Here is a 17,152-nt window from a genome sequence, read left to right as displayed (position 1 = left end):
TTTATTTTTAACAAAAAAAACTAAAGATTCATTGAGAGATTTATGCATGCACACAATAAGATTTTTTTTGTTACTTTTAACCACAAACAAATAAAGCATGAGGTTGGTAGTTTTATATCAAAGCGCCATGAATGTAGTTATTTGGTGTATTTATGATACATGACAAAGTTAGCTACACTATTGAGAGGTGAAGTTTAAAGAGAAGAAGTGTTGGAGTCATTCGCGAGGTGAGATAATTTTCGTTATGCTGTATTTTATTAAACAAGGTTGTAGTGGTAAACCATTGAGAGAATGCATGTGATGCTGGGAATCTTAGGATTTGAGTTTGTGTTGGATGATTTCGGCAAGTACACCGGATCATTTCAAGTAATAAATCATGGTAAGATCAGGTATCGTTTTCCCAAGAGACTCGTAATACTAGAGAATTGTACGATTAACAACTCATCTAGACTCAATAGAACAACATTCATTTACAAGCATGTGCAAAGAGATAAATTCACAAATATACAATGGTTGGACCTTGGTCATTAGAGGCACTTAGATATGGACAAGACTAAAAATGGTATGAAATGACATTGCTAAGGTTAGTTTTCACCTATTTCACTCTTGTGCTTACCCAATTTCATCTCCTCTCCATCAATTTACTAAAGTCAATCCACAAAAACACTCTAGCTCTAATCCCTTAGGTGAAAGAGCCTAGGTTTTCCCTATTAAACTTCAATCCCTTGGAAAATCTAACAAGCAAACCCGCATTAAAGAGATAGGATCTTAAGGCAACATGTGAATTATCTTTCATCCATATAATCAATAACCACAAGGATTCTTGTTTCAGTTCAAGGTTCCATCTTGCGTCTCCATAATCCAGGAAACCCTAAATTCAAGTCATGAACATTCCTATTACATGCAAGCTTTAAGATTGGAAACAAGAATACTAGCAATTGACAGAAAAAGCATATATATAATCAAATCAACCATCCATTACACAAGAATTCATAGGCTACAACAATCCCTAACAAGATGAATCTGGTTCTCCACTTCCATGGAGAACCCTAAAGCTTACAAAATGGAAGATGGAAGAAGAAAGAGACCCAAAGGAAGAGGAAGAGATGTTCCCACAAGCTCCTCACGGCCTCCATGAGCTCCAGCAGTGAAATCGTGCCTCCAAAAAACCAAAGACCCGAAGCTCTTCGTGTTTATGAGTTAAATATAGCAAATATGCCATGTCAGCAAAAATGGAACTCAAGCGCCCCTAAAGAGTGGGGGCCCGGGCGCGAGTTAGTCAGAGTCAGCAGTTGGTGCACTGGAGCTCAAGCCCCCATGGTCTTATTGAAGTGATAAAACCACTTTTAGTCTTGTAGAATCAATTATGGTGGTGGTAATGGAGTGATGGAATCAATTACGAGAATGTAATAGAATTGGTGGAATTGAATATGGAATCCTATTTAAGTGGTATAATTGATTGTAGTATGCTATAATTGATTATAGCGTGGTAGAATTGATTATGTTCATGTTCACCGTATGATATAATCAATTTTGTGAGTGGTTACAGGAGTGGTGGAATCAATTCTATTAGAATCGATTATGGGTCTTGTTGGAATCGATTTTGTGCATTTCCAGTTTTATGATTTTTGTGGTTGCGAGGAGGATATAATTGATTCCTTTCATATTTCTTGTCAATAAAATTAATTTCACTATGAATCTAAAATTGTTTTCTTGTTAGTGGATTCACAACAACGTTTGTGGTATGATGTTTTTAATGTGTGGTCAATTTATGGTCTTTTAGGTATCTTATTGATGTTACCTGGGTTCTTGAGTGTGATTAGTGTTCGTGGAAGGTTGATGATATATTCACAACAAGGTAGCATACCGGGTGGTGGTTCTTGGGTTAGGGTCGTTCCTGTTGGTGTCTTTTTGCTAGGAAAGGAATAGATTTGTACTTATGGTTCATCCTTAAGGAAATTAGGGGTTTCTTGCTTGTGGTTAAGCTTATGCCTTATACATCTTGAAAAGGTTAGTGAATTTGGATTTTTTTTATTTAATATGTTTTATTAAAATAGTATGTATGAAGTGTAATTGTGAAATTTTTAAAAAATAAATTGGTAGGTTAATATATTGTTTGGTTGGTATATGTATTTTTTATGGTGATTTGTAATATTTTTATTGTGTAAAGTGATATGCGTATTTTATTATAGAATTTTATTATTTTTTTGGTAGACCATGAAATAATTGTATTTAATTTTATTTAGGTTTAAGAATATATATTAATTATAATTTAGGTAAAGTTTAACTAATTTAGTTTATTATATTTAGATTTTAATTATTATAATATAAACAATCTAGATTATCTTATCTATAATTTTAAGTTAAATTTATATTAGTATAAAATATTATGTCAAATATGAAATATGGTTATATTTTTCTTAAATTTAAGACATACATATGCGTTAAAAAGGTGGTAGACATTGAAGGATGAGATGAGTTTTCATTTGTTAATGAGGACTTTATAGATGATGATGTAGGTGTGAGTTTTAATATTATCTCACACTTGCATCAACCGTTACAATCGAGGACAAAAGTTAACATGATGATAATGTTATGGATTATTGGATATGTATTACAAATATTGAATTTGAGTCCAATAACTACAAGTACACCTAAATATTTTATGTTTGAGAAAGAGCATCATAGGGAACATCTAATGTTATATTTGGTACACACTAATCAGTGTCGCCACATTATTCGCATGGGACCGAAAACATTTATTAATTTAAGTCAACACTTAAGGACAATTAGGTTAATGAAGGATGCATTTCGATCAACAATTGAGAAACGAGTTGTTAAATTTATGCACATCATTAAATGTGAAGAATCGAAGTGTATCATTTTTCTTCCATTAATATGGGGAAATCGTCGGTAGGCATTTTCACAATGTATTAAATGCAATTTTGATGCTAGAATCATATCTTTTATGTCAATCATCAATAAATGAGGTTGATTCATATATCCTTAACAATAATAGGTTTATCCATACTTTAAGGTAATCTTTTATGGTCAATGACAATGTTTCTTAACATATTCACAAGTGTTATCATTATCATTTACACAATTATTTGTATGAATAAGGATTGTATAGGGGCCATTGATGAAACTCGTGTTCAAGTAAATGTTTTGAGATCCAAAACAACAAAATACAGAGGTAGGAAAGATTGATCAATGCAAAATGTATTTACAACATGTGACTTTAACATGAAATTCACATATGTACTAGTTAGGTGAGATGAAACATCTTTTGATTCAAAAAATTTGAAGGATGTTTTAATGACAAAGGATCCTTTGATCATCTCGACAGGTTAACAAAATATGTTTCTTAATATATCTTGGAAGTTTATAGGTTCTTATTTAGATGTAACCATGGATTTTGAAATTAACTATAGAAAAGTATTATTTCGGAGATGAGAGATTTATGTTGAAAAGAAACATAATTACGTCATATAGATATGTAAAATACTCATATAATGGGTATAACACGAGAGGTCCACAAAATCCTTAATAGTTGTTTAATCATCGTCATTCATCAATGCAAAATGTTATTGAAAGGACATTTGGTGTTCTAAAAAAACGATTTGCCATCATAGCAAGTGGAATAGAGCCTCATTATTTTTTCGGTACAATGACCAAAGTAGTGTTGACATGTTGCATTATTCACAACTTCTTACGAGGGGAGACAACAATGACGCCTTCCACAAAGAAGTGGATTGGGAATTGATGAGCCAAGTCAAAGATGTTTCAAATACTCAAGATCGTGAAGTTGACTACAAACATGGTTGTAACATTAGGAATGAAATAACAAATCAAATATGGAAAGATTATCAAAACAATAAAAGTGTTTGAAACAATTTTATGTTTTTTATTGGAGTTGTATGAAATTTTGCATTTTGTGGTTTAAAAGTTAGTTTTATTTCATATCTTAGCATGATTTTTATGGGACACATGTTGTCACATAAATTTGTGGTCTCGTGGTTTTTGGACGATTCAAGGTTAGACTTTATACAACCTTTATTTTTTAAAGGTTCAAAGAAATTTTATGCAGCTCCATAATCCTAATTACTATATGGAACACGTTAAAGTATTCTACATAAATCTCAAAATTAGTGGTAATGATCATATCTCCAGTGAGGTGATATCGACAAAGATTAAAATCAAACTTGTAGATTGGATCACATTATGCAATTTGTCATATGAAGGTTGAAAACTATCCTTTCAAACCATATCTGAGAACCTACAGTACGACGAGTTTGAAGCTTTCAACTCCATGATGAGACCTCACCTGCATGGTCGGGTGATTAAAAATGTAGGAAATTTAAAGTTTAATCATTTATCAGGTCTTTATTTGGGGTGAGAATATCAAATTGGTCATTTTCTTTTTCGACGTCTCAATAGGGTCTTATTTTGTGAAAATTGCAACCCTGTCGTTAAATTGGACCCAACGACGTTAATGTGAGGTTGACGTGGCATGGTCACGTATGTTTTAAATCGATGTGAATTGCATTACTTGGTGTACTTGATTCTGACGTGGATATTTTATTTTAAATTTTTTTTGGAAAGAATGAATGAAACATTGGCAATGTTTCTCGCAACAACCTAAAAACATCGTTCACGCTTAGGCCACCACAAAATCGCGAATCAGATCACCAATCTCCGTCGGGAAGCATGTTCGTGAACCACCTACAACCAGAAAAGCACAACAAGTTTCAAAATCATAATCAGTCAACTCCTTCCACCAGCGCGAGCATCTTTGCACCAAATTGTGAGTTCCTTCACCATCTTCGTCAACATGCAAACTCAAACCAAACCCAAAAATAAGAAAACCCTAATTTCCAAATGAATATTCTTCATTGTGACGCACACCCAATTCGTTCAACCTCCATGGTGTCACCCTGAAATCACTGCAAAGAACCAGAATCCCAAGTCAGAAGCAGAAAAAACCCTCAAATTCGCGCAACACAGAAACCCTAAAATCGCGAAATCCTTCGTCGCAATCTCCTCCATGCGTGAACACCATTATGCCACCCGAAACAACACAACACCTTGTGCAAGCATCGCGCCTCCATAAGCCAACAAAATCCTACAAACAGAAAAGGACCAGAGCCCATTCGAGAAAATCAGAGAACATGAACCTTAATTGCAAAATCCACTCACGATTCATCCTCAAGCAACCATTATCGTGCACAATTCCATCGTAACATAGAACAGGCCGCGAGCCAACCAATTTGTTCATTTTCCTCACACAAACACTTGAATTAGGCCATCATCTCCTTTTGCACCTCCATGATAACTCGCGGCAACACTCCATGTTTCGCAGTGTAGGCGAGCTTCCGTTCCCATAATTTGAAACCCTAATTTTGGGTGAGGACAGGTAGTCCCTCGTTAGAAAGAATGAATTAAATAATTTTGTTTTTTTTAATAAAATAGAATTAGATATACCAAATAAAGAAGTTTCCATCATTTAAAAATATACATCATCATGCCACGTCAACCTAACATTAACACCATTGGACTCAATTTAACGACACGGGTGTAATTGTTGCAATTTTCACAAAATAAAGATTCATTTGAGATGCCAAAAAAGAAAATAACAAATTTGAGATTCCTACCCAAAATGGGGACTTGATGAATGATTAAACAGAAATTTAAATATCAATGACAAACTCCTACATTATATGTTTGTTCATATGTTGTCACCTCGGGAGTATAAATTTTGCTAAATTAACTCATTCCTTTTGTGGTGTTTGAAAAAATAACATTGTCACCATTTGATCACATCATATTATGCAACACATTGTCAAATGTAGAAACAACAACATGTGTCTTTGGTAGGCAATGTTCATTACAATAATATTTGTTCTCTTTGAGGTGAACATGAATTATGAGAGCCTCATTGGATTATGATGAATCATTACTTGGATATAAAAACATTGTCCAAATTGGACATTTTAATGTTGGCGATATTTAGCAACATGGAAGGGTAGAGCATGCGAGTGATGATGATGATGACACTTCAAATGTTGCAGAAGATGTTCCTGACATTGAATCATAACCCTAAATGCATTAACGAGGTGTACAACCAAATTGATTCCTTACTCAGAATGACAGGTTTACGCAAGTGATAGGCAACATTGATAACATTTAAGATAGTCTTTCCAATTTGACATTGATTGACACACAAGAATGCAATGTATTAAATTTATTGTCATAATTTTAAGTTTAATTTATTAGGTTTGTTTAATGAATCATGTGTTCAAAATTTATTTTAATTTATTATGAATATGGATAATTTTTATTTACTATATCAAATTTAATATATTTTTGTTAACAAGAATTTAAATAATAATACATACCTCTTTTATAAATTTTCCTTTTATTTTTGTAATTTATTTATTTTACCATTATCAGTTTCAATTTAATTTTAAAATAATTTTCACTCCTTAAATTTTAATTTATATTAAAATTCTATACAAGCAAATTGGCAATCATTTATTTTTATTACTTAAAACATTTTTTTTTAATCTATCACACTTATTATATAATTCACAAACTCTCCGTTCAGATCCATTAATCCAAACAACCTCACAATCTCCTCTTTATCTCTTTGAATTCATCAACTCAATCCTTTTCACATCTACTTCCTAATCCAACAACTACATTAAGCACATACTTTTTTTATAACTTTGTTTTTTTTCTTTCTATTATTGGGAAATTAACTTTAAAGAAAATTGCAATTCAAACAACTTACTTAGAGAAGTTGTTCTCATCAACAGTTTTCTTAATCATAATCACTGTGAAGTAATTAGTTGAAACTTATTGGTTTTTCTATTAAACATGATACATTAACGTATTTTTAAAAATTTTACATATAAGTAATAAGTTTGTTTTAATGAATAAGAGGTTTAAATTTCCTTTCTATTCTCGTCTTTACCTTTTTTCCCAGTGGAAAAAATATGGGGTGTGGCATTTTATATTCTATTGCCGATTGTCTTTTTTCTTTTATTTTATTTTTATCATTTGCATGTGTTCGCAAGGATAATTATTATAAATTATGCTCTTTTTATCTTATATTTATTTATTCATCTTTATTTTGTATAATGTTGTATTCAAAATATTTATTTCTTATGATAAATTTCAATTTTCATTTTTTTCTGTTTGTGGGTATTTTTGAATTTAATTATTTTTTTCCATTGTTTCTTAATATTTTCGACAATGTTAATAAATTGAATTGATTATTGTATGTTAGTTATGGGATGTGATTTGTTATATCTTTTTAATTATAACTACAATGTGAATCACGTAAAAATCAAGAGAAGTTAAAGATTAAATGTTTTTTACATATATTCAATTATCATCGTCGATTAATGAGTATTTTGAGAGATCAGACCCAATTTTCATTATAAATGGTTTTGGTTATTCATTTTGTTTTATCTTTCTCAAATATTATATGTTGTTTAAATATTTGTTGGAGATTAAGATTAAACACTTATCCAACAAATCTTTTTCCATGACTCAACTAATATCATTGAAGCTTATTCTCCCATGATTTCTTCATCTAAATTTTGTAAAACCCGTGTCATTGTTTTTTTTTTCAAACATTGTCACATGCACCCTTACAAGGAACTTTTACTTCATGCACCCAAGCAATTTCTTCGCACACCCTACATTTTTTAAATGATTTTTCATAAAAGTGATTTTTAAATTACTGAAAAAACTTCAGAACAAACCTTCCAAAATTTTCAGAAAAAGATTCTGGGAATGAAATTTCTGAAATAAAATTTTTGAAACAAGCTTTTTGGAATAAATTTCTCGAACCAACTTTCCGAATTATGATACTTTTTTCGGAATGAGTTTTCCAAAACATTCTCACATGAAATACGTTCTGAAAATAACTTACCAAAACGATATTTTCTCCATGTTCACTCTCTTTCCTTTGCAACTTTCTTCCTTTCGTCTTCTTCCTATGCAACAATAACATGACTGTGATAACATTGGTGGTATAATGTAGTGATGCAAGATGCTTTGCTCTTTTTCTTGAAAGTGTAGGGGTGCAATTAAGATTCCGAAGGATACAGGAAGCAATAGCCCGAGTAAGTTATACCACGCACAGTATAAGCTGTAAAGGAAAATGCTCTCTCTCTCTCTCTCTCTCTCTCTCTCTCTCTCTCTATATATATATATATATATATATATATATATATATATAATAAAAATAGAATAGTATTAATATTAAAAAATCACCAATAACATTTTTAATTATTTTTCCATGTTAAGTCAAATAACTTTTTTTTTACCAATTTTTGCATATTTATCTTTCATTTCCGGTATTTCTTCCTTTCTTCTATAATCTGAATGACAGCTGTGTAAAAGAGAATTCCCTTTCTTTGAGTAAACTTCTTCAAAAAATTAAATAAAATTTTTCATAAACTAAAAGTAATATATATATAAACTAAATAGTAAATATTTTCTCATAATTTTTTAAATTCTCATTTTTAGTTTGTACATGAAATAATTTTAATTTGTAAAGAATTTTTTTTTCTCTTGCATGAAGTTTGTTTACCTTGCATGCAATTCGTTAGTAATAATTTTAATTTTTCTGTGCTGTGTATTTTCTAACCTTGCTGAATAAGAATATAAAGATCCGTACCCACTTATACATTTTTGTAGGCAGGGATAAGAGCATTATTCATCACAGAAAACCAACTATCGATCTTTTACTGTTACATTTAGGAGAAAAAATACACACAATTGCTTATAGATAAATTGATGTGGAACTCGTCTAGAGCCTTCAACTTAACATCAATAAACAATACTACGATCTTCCTACTTCCTCTGTATCCGCATCTTCTTTCTTGGAGCCCAATTTGACAATGTCCTCCACCAATATTTTTCCATCTGTTACGGTAAAGAAAATGCACAAAAAGTAGAAGTCAATCTGGAAAGCTGAACTAATTTTCAAATTTAGATTATATGTAGACTATACAATATAACCCTCTAGGAATCACCATAGATAAGAAATCAAGATAATATTGAACAATGAAATACTAAAGAATTTTAGAGAACTATGGCATGCATGGAAGGTTCCCAAGGTCTAGTTCTAACAATCATGGCGGAGGTGATGGACTTTCATCTTGTTTAGAGAATGATACTTGTTTAAGTTGTCAAGGAATTTTTCAATGAAGTCGCAGGATGGTTTCGGTTTCGGAAACTGACCAATGAAGCTGTGGATAATAGCTATAATAGGAATAAAGATAAAGAGGGAAGTATAAGTTGCATTAGGAGATGTTTTGTGCTTTTATATTAGAAATTTTAGTTCAATTAACTAGAGAGAGCACTTGAGTGACATTCATTACTGATATCTAGAGAGGCAGTATAAGAAAAGGAAGAAAAATGACACATGAACAGACCGCTGTCCTTGGAAAGATTGCTGATAAGTTCATGAATTCCTTCCTTGCCCAGAGTGTCCTTCAGATACATAGCAGCAGACACAACCTCCTCGGGTGTCACTTTCCCATCATAATCCCTGCCAGAACACGACTAAGCATTTAAATGACATTTATTTCCAACAATTTAAATGACATTTATTTCCAACAATTAGTCATAAAGGTTTATAAGGGGGAAAAACTTTATCCATATATCTGTGCATTCTAAATAAATTAAATACTTCGGACAAATTTGTTTCTAGGAGGAGGAACGGGCACAAAGGGTTTTCATTGCTAACATCTTAATACTGAAACTCTAATAGGCACAATTGGATTTCAGATCAGATGCTTTCCCAATTTTTCACCCCCAAAATAACCAGTGTCATTAAACTACTGCTGCTCGAAAGCAATTTATGAGTCCGTTCTTAAGTTTCCTCACAATAGGCCATTACTACAAAAATAATAGCAATTTATTGTATCATGGGCTCTCTTATATAACAATGAGAAGTTCCCCTTCCCCTACCATGGTTTTCTTTATGAATTCTGCTATTACGTCCGGCTAGTTGCCATTAATTAGAAAATACCGTTTTTAAATACTTTATATGGTATTTCCTAATTTGCATCAAGAATAGAAACAATGAGCGGTAATTTCAGAGTATAGAAAAAACCTGTCTAGCAACCGCCACCGGTCTCCAATTTTAGCATCAACATCATCGATTTCTTTTTCAAGTGTCTGGAGCATAGTATCAACCTGAGAAACATGAGATTTCCGTTGTTGTTAGCTATTTCCAGTTTCAGAATATAATTCAGCTAATGATTAACAGATGTATGCCGTATTCTTTTGCTTTTCAATTATAAAGTGGCATCTAAAGAAACTAGAAGGTCATTGAATTACCCTATCAACAAGTGCTGAAGAAACCTTATCACTAATAGCTGCCTCAATAGCACCATCACTTTCCTTCCTTGCAGCTTTATAGGCCTTCATAGCTGCCTGCTCACCTTCTGTACCTTCTTTCCCTACCATACTATCATAAAGCTCCATCTGTACAATGGTAGATTAGAATTGTTTATTTTGTATGTAAAAGAACCTGGACATGATTAATAGCTAGTTGGTTTAAGAAAAAGTTTTCTATTTTAATTCCTTCTCTCCCCAAAATGCTGTTTTCACCATTTCCTCTTTGAATATTTGCAAACAAGAAAGAAATTACTTTTATGATTATTAGAGATTTTTTTTTTTTAAAAGTCTTAAGTCCTTAGAAAATGAGTGTTCACGCACTGTGGGCCTGGCTTATCCTAATCCTCTTATAAGCCCATAACCCCATTTTAAGTGTATAAACACAGATACAAGAATATACAAGGTGAATCAGTAACATTCAACAAAGCCTCCCTTTCCCTCTCTATAAAGCTAGAGAAGGCATTTTTGAATATCTTTTATCAAACAACAATGATAACAATGATAACAATGCAACCAGAGGAAATGCATTTTGACTAAGGATTTTTTTGGGAAATATTAGGGACAAATGTTCAATTCTAATTTTTTGACAAATCAATGTTAAATGAAGTGAATGTAGAAACATATTGAATTACATCCAAAATAAATTGAAATTTCACTTTCCTTTGAATGCCCAAAAAGTATTCACGGAGCTATAATACTCACTAGCAAAATATATAATATAATATGAATTCTAAAATCTACATACCTCCTTCCTAACAAGTCTCAAAAACTCTTGTCGTTCCCTGCTCACCGACTGAAAATTTGAGACAAATGAATGAGTCCAAGCATTCTTCAGTGCATATAAAGTCTGGCGAAATTGAAAATAATTTACTTCCAATCCTTACAGATGCGGATGCTAAAACAGCTAGTGCACGACTGAGCTCCGACAGGTGCTCCTGTTTATCCAATGTCTTTGATTTTACCTCTCCTTGTGTTTGTTTGGTTGTCGAAGCCCTCTCTTTTATAACCAAATCCCCTTCAGTACTGACAGATTCTACCATTTTGGCCTGCTCTGCCTCCTCTTTCTTTTCCTCCTCCTATTAAATATTTTGCACCCATCAATCTCAAATTAAAGCAACAAGTATACCAATAGCCAAGAAACTTCAAGAAGTAAATCATTATTTATGGTGGTTTGCTGGAGAACAATCGTTGAAAACTTCTCTTAGACGATTGATTACAATGTGCTTCAAAATATGCAATGAAAAAGGAAATACTCAACACATAAAAATACATTTTTTTATAGATGACTTAGGTTTTCACAATAAATTTATCTTTACCCTTTCTTTCTTATTATAAAACTTCAGTATATACCTGAGTAGCATAAATAAGTTATTTAGTCATAATTCTTATGTTCTTTCCATTAATTATTCACAAAACTACAGCGAAACGAACCAAAGCTTTTAACATAAAATTATATGTATAGATAAAGGATAGTTTTTAACATGGTTACTTTAAACTTGAGACTAAATCAACAGTCTCATTGCTCCCTCCCAGAACATATATATCTCTAGTAACAAAATCCACAGTGCAAAAAAACCCACCTTGATTAGCTCCTCTTGCATTTCAAGATATTCCAACTTCCTCTTCCTTTCCGAAACAGAATCCTCAGATGGCAAAGTTGTTACCCCAACAGTCTCTACAACCTCATCTGGCAAAGAAGAGAGTGTAGCTTGAACAGCTTCCTCTGGTCTGACCTTTCCTGAAACAGAAAATGCCCTACAGAGAGAATGGAACAACTTCCCAGCAAACCCTTAAAAGGATAATATTTAAACAGAGAAAATACTAAGATACCTAGAAAGAATTAAGAGGGAAGATGGCACAGAATGGTTGAGAGACAGATCCAGCCAGTCCCTAAGCTGCAAAAAAATGTAACAATTTACATCTCCAGAAAATGAGAATTGTTTCAGCTATACAACCATATGAAGGGGTTTCTGTTCAGGATTAAGAAATGTCTTTCAAGGTCCAATCATGTATGCAAACACCTTTCGTTTTGCATTAAGAGCTACACCAGCAACAGTTTTTTTTAAGACATTATTTTGTTACCAACCAACACAACAATAGCGATAAAGAGTCTTGAGAATTGTTTGAAATATATATGTGCCATGTGTATAGAGGAGATCTAAGGGGGGGAAACGCTATTATTAGAGAGAACTGAGAAAAACTGTTGGAAAAACCATTACAAAGGATTTAGAGGTCAATGATTTGCCTAAAGACACAATTCATAATAGAATATTATAGTATCTTTGATCCACGTGGGAAAAAGCTAGGTTGTTATTGTTGTTGACTTCTGAAGATAAAAACTAAGCCCAGTGTCTTGTTCAGATAAATTGTAAAGGTTTTATGTTAACAAAGTTAGAGAGTTCAAGGGCACAAAACTGCACTGAAATATTTATGATTAACCTGCTGCCGCATTTCTTCAACTGAAAGCAATCCAAGTAATCCACGATCTCTACAAGCTTGACGAAGCTCTGCTTCTGACAGAGATTCAACACCCTCGAGTTTAATCAGTTTATCATCATTCTTGATCCTGCCAAAGGAAAACAATTTAGACTTATTGACCCTTAAAACATCAATGAGGCTACTGACTGAATAGGGTAAATTTAGTAAAATAACTACTCTAGTGTTGAAAACACATAAATCTTCAAGCATGGTGTGCAATGCTAAGCAGAATTTTCCATTTTCCCCTTCCTTTTCTCCATTTGTGGAAGGGAGTGACCTGTTCTTTTTCCTTTTGTATTTTATTGAAAGTAATGGTGTCCGCACATATTGAACATCATATGGTAGAGCTCGTACTGGTTGTATTATACATGTACTTGACCTTAATTCATTAGCATAAATACGTATATACAAAGAGCCTAATGGATATAAGGCTAATGTATCCCTTCACAAATTCTCCTCTTCCATCTTTCCGTGTCTCTTGATGTTCTCTTGCATGGTTTCAAGAGATACAATCTGAACCTAGGTTGGGAATATAGACTTGCATCTAATTTCCTGGGAAAAAAATCCCATTCTACACAGACCACCTTTTATGAGCAACTCTGAACCTAGACTGACCTGTGTCCCCTAAGCAGCCTATCACCTCCTTATCTGGCTCTCACACACTAACCACCTATCCACAACTTACTGGTACACACAAGATGTCATCAAGTGTGACCGCCAGACATGCATCAACAAGAAGAAAGACCAAGAGAAATCTTATATGAAGAAAGGTGATGTATAACAAGGAATAAGGGATACCAGTGAAAAAACAAAAATCAAATTGGGAATAGAGTTCCCGTGAAATTAGAATTTACCATGTAAAGGAGAGAGATCATAAAGGGGGTGCAATAAAAATAAATTTTTCGGCTCACACCAATTATATTTATATATTAAGGATTTGTTTATTTTAAAGTTAGAAAATCAATTATTGAGCTTTTTAGTGAAAACACACACATTGCAATGTAAATATGTACTAATACAAACGCTAAACCAACATAGCCATCTAAGTTCTTTGAACTCCAATAAGAGTAATGTACTACTTTCTCCCACTAAATTAAGATTTGAACTTCCGCCAGACCTGTTGATTCAGCTACAACCGAATACTCCACAATGACTGAAGAAAGGTACAATAACAGGAAATAATGTACTACTTTTAGTCCCTTCAGAAACTAACATAATTTAAGAACCTTGCGTATTCCTCTGTTTCCTACAATTGGATTATGCACTGTGACTGAAAAAGGAGTCAATGAGGAGGCAGACATTCAGACATTGGTAACAAACATAAGAAATATACGAAAAAATCCCTAAACAACCATGTACAAAGAATTTATTTACGATAAATCACAATGAAAGTTGCCAGAGAAGAGCCAATGAGCTACTGCATAAATAAATAAAAACAGAGAGGAAAGATAAATAAATCATTAATCTTACTCTTGTAATCTTTTGCGGAGCATGTAACGCAAGTATCCATCAGTTCCATATGGACTGATGCCCATATATTTACACATATTTACCAAGCGAGGCCTGTTCTCCATTTTCACAACCAAGAAGCATGGTCATAAAAATATCAGGATCCCAAAGTATGAGATGAGACTAATAACTGGAGAACACAGCTTGTTGAACATAAGCAATAGTAGAAGCACCAACCTGCTAATGTTATCCAGGGTGAGCTCATCATTAAATAACTTTGCAAATCCTAAGATTTCATCATTAGAAACTCGGGCACCTGTTCTAACCTACATTAATAACATAGTAAATACAGACATAATGATATCAATGTTGCACATATACGGATGGTAAAGCAGCTATATCATGAAAAGCACTGCTGACTTTGTTCATAAATTCATCAAGATCTTCAGCTGTCTTCTTCATTTCTCCACTTTGTGAATTCTGAATCTCGTTTGCCATTTCTTTTACAGTATCTTGAAGAAACTTGGCATATTCTATTCTTGCATTTAGCCTTCTTTTTAATGCCTCCTACAAGTTAAGCCTTCCCAAAATTGAGTGATAATAAAGCACACCAGTAGTCAAGCATGTATGTTTGATGAGTACAATAACAATCACCTGTTCTTTCATCTTGTCCTGGAAAGTGGATGGTAGCATGTTGGGAAACAATTTAAGGAATACTGGCAACAATAACTCCATGAATGGAACTATGATAAATACAGCGAATGGAACTAGCCTGAAAATATCAGCTGTTGTCCTTGTGAGTTGCTGTCTCTCCCTTCTAGAAAGATTCTTTCCACCAGCAAGTTTCAACATTAATCTGGAGCTTATCCTAATATCAGCCCAAAGTAGTTTCGTACCAAACCAGTAGTGTTGCAGGGTTGATTTAAATTCATCCCACCAATGGCTAAACTTCTTTGCCCAGTCATCCCTAGTTAATGGGAAATCAGACAAGTCTAACAATAATTATAACACACAAAAACAAGAGGTGGTAAATTGTAAACCTGCTCATTGACATTATAGTTCTGAAAGCTGGACCAATCCCTAAAATCTTAGTCCATGATTTTTTTATAATAGAATCAGCACTCTTCTGTGTTTCTTGAAATTGTTTAGCCTTGGCTTTTGCCTTTATGGTGCTCAAGCCTTCTACAGCTTCATCACAATCCTCTGGTGAAGCTTCCTTCTTCTGTTTAGGAGCTGGTTGTTCATTTCCCCTTTTACTGCTACCCAGTCCAGATTGATCAGCTGCAGCTGTGGAAATATGGCGCGTACATTGGGATATCCATCCCAACCTTGAAATATAAACTAACTCTGCTTTGCCAGATCTAAATCCAAAACTTGAAACTCCAAAGGAATTATGCGAGACAAATCTTGAAGCTGCACAAGCTGCTAGATCATATTTGTTGACAGTAAATAATTTGTTTTCATGTACATCTTCTGTAGTCGCAGATGAACAGAAGGGAAACCGACTAAAACCTTCTGATTCACTAGATTCTAATGGCTGAGCATGCCCAACACTGGAGAATCCAAAAATAACGCGACTAGTCTGACTGCATAGAGGGTTGAGGAAGAGGCTTCTTCTCTTCTTCAAAATCACTCTTGAAGCCATGACAACAAATTCCAGGCGCTGATGTCAGTTTTCCCCAAGTAAAACACTTGAGGATTCAATGTTTCAATGACAATGATACAAAGAGTGCACAAATGTATAACCTGTGAAGTGCAAATCAAACTGCAATTATTCATCGCAGCACATGATGCAATTCATCAATAGTAACAGAAGTGCACGTTTGGTAGTAGATTACTTTTGGTTTCTTTCTTCAAAAAAACATCTCAAGAAGTTTAGCACAAAAAAAAAAAAAACAACTAATTCTACAAAATGAACGAATCCATACACGTACTTTTCATATCGCTCATAGGATGATAAAATTAAAGCTAATTGCGAGGCTATTAAAAAAATTCAAGCAAATAAAATCAACACATTGTAGCAATTTTCATAGTATGAATACATACTAGAACCTCTAATAGGACACGGAGAACATGCTAAACATATGAAAACTGTGTGTTTGAGTTCAAATCACTCTCAAATTAAACGAGTAGAGCACTCGCAAACTCAGTGTCCACTGAAAAACAACATAAAATATTCATTCTCCTCTCTAGAACTTCGCAGAAATCCGAATCGAATCGAGCTCAGCTAATCGAATACGAAACGCACCGCCGTTCTGAAAATACAGCAGGAAGAGAGGCGTTTTCACGGCAAAATGACCAGTGTTCGTTAACTGGAGAGGGTCGTGGAACAGAGAACAATAGATAACCGGAGAGAAAATGAGCGTCTTCTGAAGGAAATCATTACAATGCTAATAATAATAATAATAAATAATAATAATAATGTATTAATTTTTTTAATTTTTATTATTATAAGTATTACTATTAGGATTGGGTGAAGAAGGAACAACTCTCTGGGAGTTTCCAATTTTTCCATTGATGCTGCATTTTTGTTTTGACTTTCCACTCTGCATGTATTTTATTTTATCGTTATCTTTACTCCTTTTCAAGAAAATAAATTTATTGACATTTTGGAGTTTAAACGGATCAATAAGTGTTAATTTTTCAAAAAAAAAATTCAAAGGTAAGTAGTAATTTAGAAGAACAAAATTTGAATTTTTTTTACCAAAAACTTAGGGTTTGACTTGAGAAGTTTCGTTTAAGTTGCTTTAAGTGAGAGTAATATTGTGTATCTATTTAGCAAAAAACAAACACACAAAAACAA

General features: G+C 33.1%; 1 protein-coding gene across 2 annotated transcripts; it reads right to left on the bottom strand.

Moving 5' to 3' along the window:
- Positions 1-8,651: 8,651 nt before the first annotated feature.
- On the bottom strand, positions 8,652-16,731 carry LOC108329433 (uncharacterized). 2 transcript variants are annotated; one of them, XM_052873197.1, is made up of 15 exons: positions 16,396-16,731; positions 15,390-16,095; positions 15,004-15,316; positions 14,770-14,916; positions 14,587-14,675; positions 14,371-14,463; positions 12,862-12,988; positions 12,253-12,317; positions 12,003-12,177; positions 11,307-11,498; positions 11,168-11,215; positions 10,363-10,509; positions 10,136-10,218; positions 9,453-9,568; positions 8,652-8,940 (listed from the first exon to the last, which is right to left on the bottom strand). In XM_052873197.1, the coding sequence occupies exons 2-15, from the start codon at positions 15,992-15,994 to the stop codon at positions 8,858-8,860; spliced, it is 2,283 nt and encodes a 760-aa protein (XP_052729157.1). In that variant the 5' UTR covers positions 15,995-16,095; positions 16,396-16,731; the 3' UTR covers positions 8,652-8,857. The 2 variants fall into 2 exon arrangements, with proteins under 2 accessions (XP_052729157.1, XP_017419117.2); XM_017563628.2 differs by having other exon boundaries at positions 16,598-16,731.
- Between the last annotated feature and the right edge of the window lie 421 nt (positions 16,732-17,152).

This window comes from Vigna angularis, chromosome 2 (assembly GCF_016808095.1).
Source record: "Vigna angularis cultivar LongXiaoDou No.4 chromosome 2, ASM1680809v1, whole genome shotgun sequence".
In the NCBI taxonomy this organism is placed as follows: Eukaryota; Viridiplantae; Streptophyta; class Magnoliopsida; order Fabales; family Fabaceae; genus Vigna; species Vigna angularis.
Note: the sequence above shows the minus strand (reverse complement) of the source record. Positions and strands in the feature narration are given on the sequence as shown.

Excerpts from the sequence above, each read along its gene's own strand:
- LOC108329433 (XM_052873197.1), bottom strand. The coding sequence starts at position 15,994 with ATGGCTTCAAGAGTGATTTTGAAGAAGAGAAGAAGCCTCTTCCTCAAC. Across the intron at positions 11,499-12,002 it reads TGCAAGAGGAGCTAATCAAG|GAGGAGGAAAAGAAAGAGGA; the intron begins GTGGGTTTTTTT and ends AATATTTAATAG. Across the intron at positions 10,510-11,167 it reads TGAGACTTGTTAGGAAGGAG|ATGGAGCTTTATGATAGTAT; the intron begins GTATGTAGATTT and ends ACCATTGTACAG.